General features: G+C 32.5%; 1 protein-coding gene across 11 annotated transcripts in view; it reads right to left on the bottom strand.

Moving 5' to 3' along the window:
* The window catches only part of ehbp1l1b (EH domain binding protein 1-like 1b), a 59,146-nt gene that overhangs the window by 44,656 nt on the left and 853 nt on the right, over positions 1 to 13,637 (bottom strand). For all 11 annotated transcript variants that reach the window (XM_056466574.1, XM_056466575.1, XM_056466584.1 and 8 more), the window contains exons 2-5: positions 4,226 to 4,283; positions 2,258 to 2,353; positions 2,100 to 2,153; positions 1,024 to 1,205 (exon numbers count right to left, since the gene is read on the bottom strand). In XM_056466574.1, the coding sequence (XP_056322549.1) occupies positions 1,024 to 1,205; positions 2,100 to 2,153; positions 2,258 to 2,353; positions 4,226 to 4,283 (390 nt within the window). The remainder of the gene's footprint in view (positions 1 to 1,023; positions 1,206 to 2,099; positions 2,154 to 2,257; positions 2,354 to 4,225; positions 4,284 to 13,637) is intronic.

Here is a 13,637-nt window from a genome sequence, read left to right as displayed (position 1 = left end):
TTAGACTAAGCCAAGATTAGGCAATAGCTCAATTAGGAGCAATTTTTATAAATGTTTCATAATTACCAGTGTCCATCACAAAATTAATCTAAGTCACTGATACATTTTAAAATCAGTCTGTTCTTTTACTGGAAATAGCTGAGACTTACATTTTGGACTTGGCTTAAGCCATGTCTGTGAGTTTGGGGTTAAATATTTTCTTTAATTGCAGAATAATGAGCTCTCTCTGCCACTATAAACACTTAAAGAGATAGTTCAGCCAAAAATGACAATTATGTCATCGTTTACTCACTCTTTACTTGTTCAAAACCTATTTGAGTTTCCTTTCACTATTGAACACAAAAGGAGATATTTTGAAAAATGTTAGTTACTGGCACCCATTGACTTCCATAATATATTTTTTTCCTACTATGGAATCCGTGGGTTTCATCAACCAGCATTCTTCAAAATATCTTCTTTTGTGTTCAACAGCAGAAAGAAACTCATAGAGGTTTAATTCCACATTGGGGATAATAAATAATGAGGTCGTTTTCACTTTTGGTAAACTATCCCTTTAAACAGATGTACCTAAAAAGTGTCCAGTGACTGTATATCAATCATTATGAACACATTTTGATTCATGGAGGCACAAAAACAGGTTATTTCATAAATGCACTAATGGAATTTAAGCACAACGTTCTCTTGCATTACTTCACCCCAATGCAAGTTTAAACAGCACAACTTTACAGGCTCAGGCTGTGATTTGAGAACTTGCTGCATTGTTTTGGAAAATTCTGCTCTGCTTTTGACCTCCACATGTCAGGGAAGAAACCCACCCCAATGTTCAACATCAAACTCCCTGCAGCTTTGCTTGTCAGATTCAAACCCATTTAAAATATTCATGGATCAAGGAATAGGTTGTCTTTTGTTTTTCCTATATTTTCCATATTTTAAATGCAATTTAGTTTTGCTGCAGTCACAAGTTTGACATGCTGTGGTCAGACTCCCACAAGATTAAACTAGTTGATAAAGCAGTGGACTCACGTAGCTTTCCCCTCCTTGAGGAACACACATGATAAAGACAGCTTCAGCGTGGCCTCCACCACTTTCACTGACAGAGGCTTCATTTTGAGCATCAGGTCTGTCTGCGAGTGTGTGGCGCTGGCAAACTTCTTCATGTTCAAGTCCACAGACGCCAGCACTTTCCGACTCCCCTTTGCCGTCTCCTGCAGCACATTAAACAAGTTTAACACAGTATAATAAAACTTTGATTTACATGTATTATTTTCAAAATATATTTGTACATTTCCTACAAGAAAAACATAAAATAGCATTAAAAGCATAAAAAGCATTTAAATATAAACATCAAAAAGCATTTAAAATGTTTAAAAATACATATGGTATAATTATTTCATATTTAATAATACTACTACTACTAATAATATAAAAATAATATTATTATTGGCATTATATTATACGAATAATAATAAAATAAATAAATAAATAATAACAATAATAACAACAATAATATAATAATAATAATGATAATAATAATAATAATTATTATTAATATCATTATTATTATTATTATTAAAAGATACCTTTACTAATAAAATGAATAATGAAATTGATAATAATAATAATAATAATAATAATAACAATAATATAATAATAATAATGATAATATCAATAATAATAATAATTATTATTATTAATATTATTATTATTATTATCATTATTATTATTATTAAATGATACCTTTACTAATAAAATGAATAATGAAATTGACAATAATAATAATAATAATAATAGTAATAATAATAATAATAATAATAATAATAATAATAATAATAATTATTATTATTATTATTATTATTATTAAATGATACCTTTACTAATAAAATGAATAATGAAATTGATAATAATAATAATAATAATGATAATAATAATAATAATAATAATAATAATAATAATAATAATAATAATAATAATAATAATAATGAACACAAATAAAAATAAATGTATTGTTTTAAAAAACATTCATTCATTCATTTTCCTTCGGCTTAGTTCCTTTGTTTAAAAAGATCTCAATTTAAATAATAATTTATGAGGGCACTCACATTCTCAATGAAAAACGTCCACTCTTTGTCTTCAAACTCATCTGCATGTGGATCCTGTGAAAGAAAATCACAAATTAATACTGTTTAGCATCTATGTGGCTGTATCTTTAACATGTTGCATATGGCATGGAATAATGCATTATATTAATATGTCCTACCCTGTAGAGCGTGACGGTAATGTCCACATTCTCGGGAACAGGCCACACCACCATTCCCCTGTAGGGATTTTTGATGCCTGGCTGCCATGAATGAAGCTTATGAGGAAAGAAAATACAGTCATTCATAATGATCATTGCAAGAACCTGCAAATCACTGCAAACAAAGACATGGTTATAATAATAATAATTCAAAGTGTCAGAACACTATTAAGTCTGAAAGCTTGGGAAGAAAGTCTGGAAATAGTCTAACCATAAACTATACACTAACTTGCTATGCACGCTCACACACGCACGCACGCACGCACGCACGCACGCACACACACACAAAGATGAGATGTGTTTATAACAAATTGAACATGAATATGATTTGAAATACACTGAAGAATATTAAAGGCAAGTCAAATGTCTACTTTAAAGGTTTAAATGTTTTTTATGAAAATAAAATGTCAAATTATGTGATATAATGTTTCCTATTAATAATAATAACCAATCTATTTATGTAAAAATTAAACATTACACTTATTATGACCTGCATATATTAACATTTGAAAGATAATACATGATCATTCTACTTTTATCATATTTTAAATAACTAAAAACCTCTTACTGACTAATGAGTAAAACCTAGTGTTGTTTGGAGGATAGTTGCACTGTAAAGATATACAACTACCACCAGTAAAAGGCACCTATTATGCAAATATCGCTTTTATAAGATGTTTAAACACAGTTGTGTACCAACCGTGTGTGAATATATCCAGCCTCTAATAGTAAAAATTGATTAATTATACTTTTTATAATCGCACTTGATTAGCAGTCTTCTGAAAGACTATGATTGACATTCTCCCTTTCTACATGTCATCGGAGTGGGAAAGCTCCGCCCATTGATGACGATCTTTCCTTTATTAGCATAGATAGCCCTGAGTGAGAAGCAGCCACTTTGCTGCTGCTATGCTGACATATAGATGTTTGGAGCTCCGTCCTCTTTTGAAAACTGACAGTCTCCAAAATAGCACAATTTGGATCAAAGACTAAAAGGGGCAGTTTCAGAGTTACAAAAAACACTTTAGGGTTATAATGACCTGAAACTTCACATACACACTCTAGGGATGTCAGAATCTTATTTTAGATCTTGTAAAATGGGGTTTAATATGTCCTCTTTAATTAGTATAATAATTAGTATTTTAATGTGTCATTATATAATCAGTAAGTCAAGATTTGTCTGAATCTGAAGGATATTTTAGTGGATGTATCCTGTAAATCATGGTAAAATATGACATTATTCATTACTATATAACATTATTATAATTATTATATAATACCTGTTAATTAATATATATTAATGTCCAGAAAAAAATATTATATTGTACAGTTGAAGTCAGAATTATAAGCCCCCCTGAATTATTAGCCCCCTTTTAATTTTTCTCCCCAATTTCTGTTTAACGGAGAGAAGATTTCTTCAACACATTTCTAAACATAAGAGTTTTAATACCTAATTTCTAATAACTGATTTATTTTATCTTTGCCATGATGACAGTAAATAATATTTCACTGGATATTTTTCAAGACACTTCTATACAGCTTAAAGTGACATTTAAAGGCTTAACTAGGTTAATTAGGTTAACTAGGCAGGTTAGGGTAATTAGGCAAGTTATTGCATAACAATGGTTTGTTCTGTAGACTATCGAAAAAATATAGCTTAAAGGGGCTAATAATTTTGACCTTAAAATGGCTTTTAAAAAATTAAAAACTGCTTTTAGTCTAGCCGAAAAAAAAAAACAAATAAGACTTTCTCCAGAAGAAAAAATATTATCAGACATACTGTGAAAATTTCCTTGCTCTGTTAAACATCATTTGGGAAATATTTAAAAAAGAAAAAATAATTCAAAGCTAATAATTCTGACTTCAACTGTATATTTACATGTATTATTTAAGCATTTATTCACAATTAAAGCTCGTTTATCTCTGTACCTTGGAGCAAATGCGTCTGTTCCTCCTGGTCCACACCACTCTCAGTTTGTCTGGTTGCCTACAAAGGAATTGTAGGAAAGTGCTGAGTGGAAGTTGAATAATGTGTTTTAATCACTATTGATGCAGACTTCTACAACCAGACCAACACTTTTACTTGCATGCTTAAAATAGCAGCATGTAAATATAAACCCAAAATGATCCTGAAAAAGCCACAGTGCCATTGCTGTGTATGTGTGTGTATCTCCACAGAAAGCTACAGGCAAAGCTTGTGATCTTGTCTCCCAGTGTTTCCCAGAACCAGAAACTGAATCAATAGATGCTGCCAACTGATTCAAAGCAACACAAAACACCAGCACATGATGCAAAGCCTCGCATTCAAGACCAATCCAGACTGAAGAAACTTTCTGTTTGCAAAACAAGCACCACACACAAATAACTGTTTGAGGCATGAAACTTGTTGCCAAATTAAACCAATTTCAGTGTCCGCTGGAACATGTGCTATCGATTACTGCACTGCTACCATGTGAAGATGTATTAAAAGTTAAAGAAGCAATGCTTTTATAGAGTTACTATGATCATTAAGCATGTGTTTTGCAGTAAACAAAAATTCACAACAACAAATGTTTTTTAAGTCATTTTAACTTGTTTTAATAAGTAAATCAGATTTCAACAGGTTTGAACTTAATTGTTTTAGTTAGTTTGACTGATGTAAGTTGAGATGACTAGAAAAGTTCATTTGATTCAACTAAGCAATTAAAAATAATTAAGCAGCAAGAATGTTTTACAGTGTACACATTGAAATTCCATACATTTTATCCACTGTAAAACCCAACAGTCAACTTTATCAAATGAAATGAGTGTAGTTAACTCAAAGTTTACTGAAAGTTAATTCTACTCATTTGAAAGGAGTTTTGAACTCAGTGTTGAAGGTAATGAGTTAATTAAATACCTCATTACTTTAACTTAAATGGAGTAAGTTCACGGTACTCATATAGATTAGTTTTTTAACTCAAATGGTTTGTAGCAATCAGTTTCCTCAAACGATTTGAGTTGCCTTAACTTATTGGGTTTTACAGTTCTCAGTTGGTTTGAGTTCTCTTCATTTATTGGGTTTTACTTTGCTGAAGTTGCTTTGTTTACTCAAATGGATTAAGTTCACAGTACTCATTAGGATTAGTTTTTGAACTAAAATGGTTTGTTGCAATTGGTTTCCTCAAAAAACTTTTTGGGCTTTATAGTGCATTAAAAGGTGTCTTGCTTAATTGACTCTTTTTTAATTGATGTTTTCAGCACTAAAATAAATGTGCTTATTTATTTATTTTATTGACATATTTATGTTTAGTATGGCTTACCTTAATACTTGTATATTTTATTGTACACTTTGGTGTATATTATTTGTAGAAATTTGTTTAGTGTATTTCTGTCATTTAATCTTCAGTCTAACACAGGGGTGCCCAAGCTTTTTCTTATGAAATGCCAAATACCAAATGTAATTGAGGGCTGTGGGCCGAAGGTAAATATAATTGTTATGGGTAATTTCTTAAATCTTTAAATTCATTCATTCATTCATTTTCTTTTCAGCTGAGTCCCTTTATTAACTTAGGGTTGCCACAGTGGAATAAACTGCCAACTTATCCAGCATATGTTTTACTCAGCAGATGCCCTTCCAGCCGCAACCCATCACTGGGAAACATTTTTAAATTATGTTTAAAAATAAACAGAAAGCATTACTTTAATCGTATAGGATTACTATGCATTATGATTTTGTGCGTTTCATAATTAACTGATTACCATGAAAACAAACAATTTCATTCATAACACAATGGAGTTCAACTCACGCTTAAATTAATATGATCCATTCACAACATTTAATTAAAACATTTAACTCAAGCTTGCTTTTCTGTAGCTCAACAATAAAACAAAATGGTACATTAAATTAGAAGACGATCTCCTTCCCCTTCATTTTTACTCTCTTCTCAAATGGGATAGTGAGCCAAATCAAAGATTATAATGGGCCAACTTTGGCCCGCAGGCCCTAGTTTGGGCATCTCTGGTCTAACAGGAAAGTTTTTCTTTTATGATTCTCTGTATTTTGTTTATTATATGCAATCATGTTTTTTATGTTTACTGTAGTATTTTCACAGGTTTCATGATTTTAAAAAGTCTCTTATACTCACTACTTCTGCATTTATTTGATTAAAAATACAGTAAATGCCAAAACATTCTGATATTTCATTACAGAAATTAAATTTTTGTTAAGCAGAATTTTCAGCATCATTACTTTCAGCATTTACAGTCACATGATCACTCAGAAATCATTGTATTATGAAGATTTGAATCACAAAACATTCTTATGCTAATGATGCTTAATAATTTGTGGATTTCGAAGGATTTATGATTAATAATAATACTGTGATTAATATATAATGTGATATAATATATATATATATATATATATATATATATATATATATATATATATATATATATATATATATATATATATATATATATATATATATATATGTGTGTGCGTGTGTGTGTGTGTGAAATATGGGGTTTATTAAGGATGGGTTTGAGTAAAATAACCTATAATAATAAGAATAAGATTGAGGCATAAACATTGCAAGTTACAGCACACAGATATGCAAAACAGCATATCAAATATTACCAGCAAAAATGCAAATCAATAAGAGTGGAGCTTTAAAAGTAAATAAATGGAAATCATCTTTACCGCGTGTGCACTGTATGTACTGTACGGTTCAGCTCTGGCACATGTTTCCTAAATAAACTTGGCCTTTGGCAGTGAATTGTTCAGATGTAAGGCCATTGTGCACCTCTGAGCCGTTCGGCGAGTGTCGTGTTTGCTGTATTATGAATTGGAGGAAACTCGGCAGGGTCATGTGACGGAGCTGAGTTTGGCTCAGAGCTCAAGGGGTGTTACGGCCTCTGATCTGCAAACCACTGAGTTAGTCTCACTGTGTGTTTACAAACAGCTGTTCATCTTTAATAATGGTGGTGGCGTTTCGGGATATGAGGGTTGTCATTAAGGCTGAAAAAACAGTTAAGCAAAACAACTCAACAACACTGTGTTATACTATATGCTACACAGTTTCAAATTTTGGGATGTTTTTTTCTATTTTCGAAGTTTTCAATGTCCTAGTTTCTAGTTTATCAGTGAACTACATTTTTCACTTTTACACTTCTTTAGTTATTTATTTACTGTTATAATATTTGTGCCAACTGTTTTGTTTTAAGATATCAAGGTATATTTATGCAACTTTTACTTTCATACTAAAATTTTAAACGGTTTATTTATTTGATTTAAAAATCCACCAAAGCTATAATTCATTCATTCATTTTCTTTTTGGCAAAATCCCTTTATTAATCAGGGGTCGCCACAGCGGAATAAACCGCCAACTTATCCAGTATATGTTTTACGCAGTGGATGCCCTTCCACCTGCAACCCAACACTGGGAAACACCCACAAACTCTCATTCACACACATACACTACGGCCAGTTTAGCTTGTTCAATTCACCTATACCGCATGTCTTTGGACTGTGGGGGACACCGGAGAAAACTCACTCGAACATGAGGAGAACATGCAAACTCCACACAGAAAGACCAACTGACCCAGCCAGGGCTCGAACCAGCAACCTTCTTGCTGTGAGGCGATCGTGCTACCCACTGCACCACTGTAACACCCAGTAAAGCTATAATATTGTAAAATATTTTTAACATATAAGATAACTGTTTTTATTTTTATATATTTTAAAATGTCATTTATTCCTGTGATGACAAGGCTGACTTTTTAGTAGCCATTACTGCAGCTTTTTGCCACTTCATCCTTCTAAATGATTTTAATATGCAGATTGTAAACAACAACAACAACAACAACAACAACAACAACAACAACAACAACAACAATCGTATTATCATGATTATCAATGCTGAAAACAGCAATGATGCTTAATATATTTTTGTGAATTTTGTGAATTGCATTATGAGATGTTGATCTCTGCTCTGTTGACTTTTGATGTTGAAAATTCAACTCTACAGTTCAACAAAGTGACTTTTATTGACATTTTAGTAGTTTGAAATAATATTATGTATAAGAAGTAATACGGTGGCTCAGTGGTTAGCACTGTCGCCTCACAGCAAGAAGGTCGCTGGGTTAGTTGCCATTTCTATGTGGAGTTTGCATGTTCTCCCTGTGTTTGCGTGGGTTTCTTCCTGGTGCTTCGGTTTCCCCCACAATCCAAAGACATGTGGTACAGGAAAGGCTGCACGATTCTGGCTAAAATGAGAATCATAATTTATTCTGTTGCTTAAAATCAAGATCACGATTTTCTCACAATTCTGTAGATGTAAAATAAATGTTAATATGAGTAGGCTTTTATTATTGTTATTTCTCAAACGTATGGTAAAACAACAATAATAATATTAAGCCTATGTGTAGGCAAAATTTTGTATAGACTTTGAATGGTGAATTTAAACAGACTTTTAATATGTCCTGGTTGTAAATGATTATGTTTGAGACACATGCTTGTCATTTTTCATTGACAGCATTATTAGATCATTTTATTTCACTGGTAAAATGAGACATCTGTCATTATCAGATTTCCTCTTGTATTATATTCAACATTATATAGGCTAGAGAGTAGTTATACTGACCCAGTAAACATTTATTTTCATGCACAACACTATGAAAGAAAAAACATATTAAATGCTTGTCGTAATTATAACTCTAAAAAATGATATGATCATTTAAATGATGTGTGCACCGGTTTCACTTTCACTGCTAAGTGCGGCTCATGTCAGCCTCACTTTGAGAAAAAAAACATACATGCAAATCATACTTCACTTTTACCACCATTTGGAGGTGTCTATGTTGCAACTGCCTTTATGCTTCTCTCTTGACCTTGAAAATATAATTGGCTGAATCGTAGAAAAGAGTTAATTAAGAATTAAGATCGTGTGTAGGTTCGAATCAAGGTCGTGATGTTTTCTCGAGTAACAGTGCAGCCCTACTTTAAGCTATTAAAAATGTTAATCAAAGTCACTTTTTTCAAACTTTTCAAGGTTATAAGTTGTTGGAAGACAGATCAAGGTTCTGTAATGCAATTCAAAAGCAGAAATAAATTGGCAAAATAAAAACATGAATCCCAAAATACAGAAAAACTGCTAATTTACAGATATTTTTACAGTGTACATCTGTTTTCCACTAAAAAAACAAGGTCAGACAGGTTTAAAAAACATTAGTCTAGGAAATAATTACTAATATCCCTTTAAACACACCAAAATTATTCTTAGTTAAAGTGTGCCATAAATAAATGCCACAGTGGATACAACTGGATTCTCCAGCATTGAACAAACAGTATGGATAACAGTAAATTCAATATATGTGTCAGTAGCAGCACAAACCGCTACACAAAGAGAAGCAAGAGCAAGCTCTTACTCGTATTACAGCTAGTAATAGTAACAGGGCAGAACGGTCTAAAAGGATAAATTAGGAGGAGCAGATGGACGTAAAAATAGACTGCCAGCCTGGGATGGAAACATGAGTCCCCTTTTTGTATTTTTCTTTGTAAAAGACAGCCGATTTGACTTTGACATGTAAAATAAACACGCACATGCTAAAAGTAACACACATTGTTCGAGTTGTACTGCTGTGTCATCTTTCAGCTTTCACACACCCTTCACAGCTGTGGCGTAACATCTCCAGACTTTGACCTACTGACGGTATATGAAAATCACAGCTACACTGTAAATCATCCCTTGAGCTCTACAAGATCAGACGTGTTCACCAAAATATATTTATCTCTCCTTTCCAGAAACACTCCGCTTGCTCGATTGCTTTGAGAAAGTGATTTCAAGAAAGTCTTACTTTAATACAGTACACGTGGTTAGGTCAGCATGAGAAAACGTGCAGATGTGGAAAAGATACAGGACGTTCTTTCCTCATTGTGTTGCAATACAATCTAGAGCGTATCAGCTGAAAGCTCATTAGGTGATAACAACAATTATGACAGTTCAGGTTTGCTATTAACCCATGCTTCCTTTTCAATAACAGCGCTGAAAAGTTGATTAGGTTGTACGTGCAAATTTACAGGCATTAATCACCTTTTGTTATTGGAAATGCCAGGAGCGTGTTATAAAACTTAAAAAATGTGACCTTCTCAGACTTAATAGGTTGTCTGCGGACTGTTTTGTATTCAAGGACTTGAGATGTTCTTGCCAGGAATATCAAAATGATGTGATGTTTACATTTTTTCTTTCATATGACAGCTGAAAAGTTCAGGACAGTGCTCTATTCGGAATTATAATGTCAATTTTCAAAAAATGAGCATGATTTTAAACACTACAAAAAATGTTGGGCTCCATGCAATCGATTTGTGTTGGGACAACATGAGTTAATGAATTAAGTTAGCTAATTAATTTTTACAAATTTAAGTGGGTTGAATAATTAAGCTGCCCCCCAAAAAAACTCAATAATTGTGTTGCTTCAGGTCATTTTAAATAAGTAGTTTGAACGAACAGCATAAATACTTTTTGGGTGAAGGTAAAAAGCTTTAAAAAATGCTACAGTGAGAATTTGCAACTGGGTTAAGAGCAAGTTTCCTTAATTTATATGGTAAATAACTGTAAATGGATGTTCCTAGAATTCCTTGCATGACACTTCACTTTTTATGTTTGTTGTTGTTGTTGACATTACTGTGGTTCTTTTTTGGTTTTTTCCAAGTTTAAAGTTGTTTGTGATGATCATTGGTTCATCATATGACTTTCTCGTCCCCACCTACTTGCTTTTGGTTGTGTTTTTGTCTGTGTATGTGTAAGATATCCACTGTAAAAAAATTTAAGCCAGTACAACAACAACAACAAAAAAAACACAATCTTTATTTCCTTTAACTTTTTCTTGTTCACTCAACTTTTGGAAACATCAGCTGCACTGACCTCAAACTATTTGTCAGAACAAATTGCAAATACAATACAAAACACATTTAGTTGGGTTAACATACGATTATTAGTTTTCTGGAGAGGTGAACTACTCTGTAACAAAAACTTTTAAGTTGTGCAAACAACGTTTTTGTCTGCAGAACTGGAATTCCTAAAGTTGTTTGAACAATAAAAACAATCCTTTACTTCCTTTCGTTTTTTTTCTTGTGCACTCTTCATTTTTTTCACCTTTAATTGATAGGACAGTAGAGAGTAGAGGAAAGTGTGGGCAAAGGAGAGAGTGGAGGGATTGGCATAGGACCATGAGGTGGGAATTGAACTTGTGTCGCCGTGAACACCAGAGTGACCAACGCACTAACCACTACACCATTGGTGTTGACAAGCACTACACTTTTGAAAACATCAGTTGCACTGACCTAAAATGTCTGAAGTTAAGTTAACAAAAACTGTTTGGGATATTGTTACTAAGAAAAAATACATTATCAAAACAAACAAACATAGTTCAATTGAAAAAACAGGAAGGCATTCTTCACATGTGAAGCATTACCAAGCATTTTTCCCTGTTTGTCCTGTCATGTTGTTTTACCTCCTGTCCTGTTTCTAATTCTGTGTCTAATAAATGTTTTGTTAACATTTGTCTCTGTTTTAGTTTGTTTTTCAATTGAACTTTTTTTGTTTGTTCTGATTTTTTACAGTGGTGTGTTATTATTGAAATACGGTAGTTAATAGTAGATTTGTTATATTTTAAATTGTGAAATTCTGGCAATTAACAGTTGCCATTTTTCCATCAATTATATGTATTTTGTTTTTGGTTAAAGTGATTATTAAAAGAAAATACACAGTAAAAAAGTATAAACTGTATTGTGGGACCTTGATCAGGTTTTTGATGTTGAAAATTTAACTCCAGTTTGACAAAGAGACTTTTATTGACATTTTAGTAGTAAATATAATGCACATATATTGAATAATACACATAGATATTAAACTGTAAAATCGTTGGCTTTTCTACCATAATTTACATGACCAACCAATAAAAGTCACTTTGTTAAACTTTTCAACATCAAAAGTTGAGTGGAGAGGTAAAATCCCGTAATGCAATTCAAATATGTAAACAAATGGAAAACACCCACAATCAATGACATGACTCAAGCCTTCGCTGATGTGATAAATCTCAGATAAAGCTTGACAATTAATAGGCAGAAATTACAGAGTGAATCAGTTTCTCCTAAAGGCAGATGACAAGCCATTGCATAACAGAGGGTTGTTTCATTTGCTAGGCCATGACTTGTTTTGAGAAAATTGCCAATAGTCAAAATCTCTTAAAAGATTCAAACACTCCAAATGTGTGAGAATATGAGAAACATATAATTAAAGTATATACTCTGACTGGCGAGATTTCAGCATATTGTCTTTTCCTGTCATTATACTGGGATTTTAGCAGATGATGCACTCAAGATATGACTCTATTTAAGATGATAAAGGATTTGATTAGATCTGGTTTGAGGACAGAGCTTTTGTCTTTGGCATGTACCAACGATTAAAAGCATCTTTTACAAATCCAATCAGACTGAATTCCTTGTGATCACAGATAAGGACAGATATAAGGACACGTGCCTCTAATGATTATGAGGACAGAAACACTCCCTGTCTGTCAACAGCTGATGTCTGCTGATCATAACTACATAATACCGAGACAGCAGAAATAATCCAATTCTTATATTCGTTCACTTCAGCACAGTTTACATAGGAAACTTTTTTGACTGTGCAATAGTTGTAAACACAGCATAATGAATGTCATGTCCCAGCAGGCACAGGACGTCAACATGACATCTGATGTGGAACGTTGCATTTTGTTTGGAAATGAAAATCGGGTTGACATCAGAACCCGGACAGGCGTTGCATTTTGGTCACTTTCCAACACAACCTAAAATCAACCAAATATCAACATCTAATGATACAGCTTGATGTTGTGTGGACATTACCAATATGACATCTATCAGATGTTGGATTTTGGTTGCCATACCTGACAAATAAATGTCAGTTTTTGACCTCAAAATGAATTTGGTTTAAGATGTTGGCTCAGCGTTGGCTTTTGGTCACTTTCCAACACCATCCTAAATCAACAAAATATCAAGTAATTCAAGTAATTATTGGACATCAAAATAACGTTGTCCTTAGATGCTGGCGACTTAAATATAACCTAATAATATCTTATGACGTTGTGTGTCTGCTGGGGTAACACTCAATTTGAGTCGCAATAAAGAACATTAAAGTACTATGAAGAGCAATAAAGTACTTTCCTTTATATTTTATGTTCCTGGGTATTCACATATGAATTCAATGCTTTCATCATTTAATTTTTGAATATTACCCAACAATGACAGCACCTAAACTGATAGGAAAGCAGCACCACTCAATTTAAAATACTAAATCAATATCTAAACTCTGGTACC

Source organism: Danio aesculapii, chromosome 10, assembly GCF_903798145.1.
Source record: "Danio aesculapii chromosome 10, fDanAes4.1, whole genome shotgun sequence".
NCBI classification, from domain to species: domain Eukaryota; kingdom Metazoa; phylum Chordata; class Actinopteri; order Cypriniformes; family Danionidae; genus Danio; species Danio aesculapii.
The sequence above is the reverse complement of the archived record's forward strand: the minus strand, read 5'-3'. Positions and strand labels throughout refer to the sequence as shown.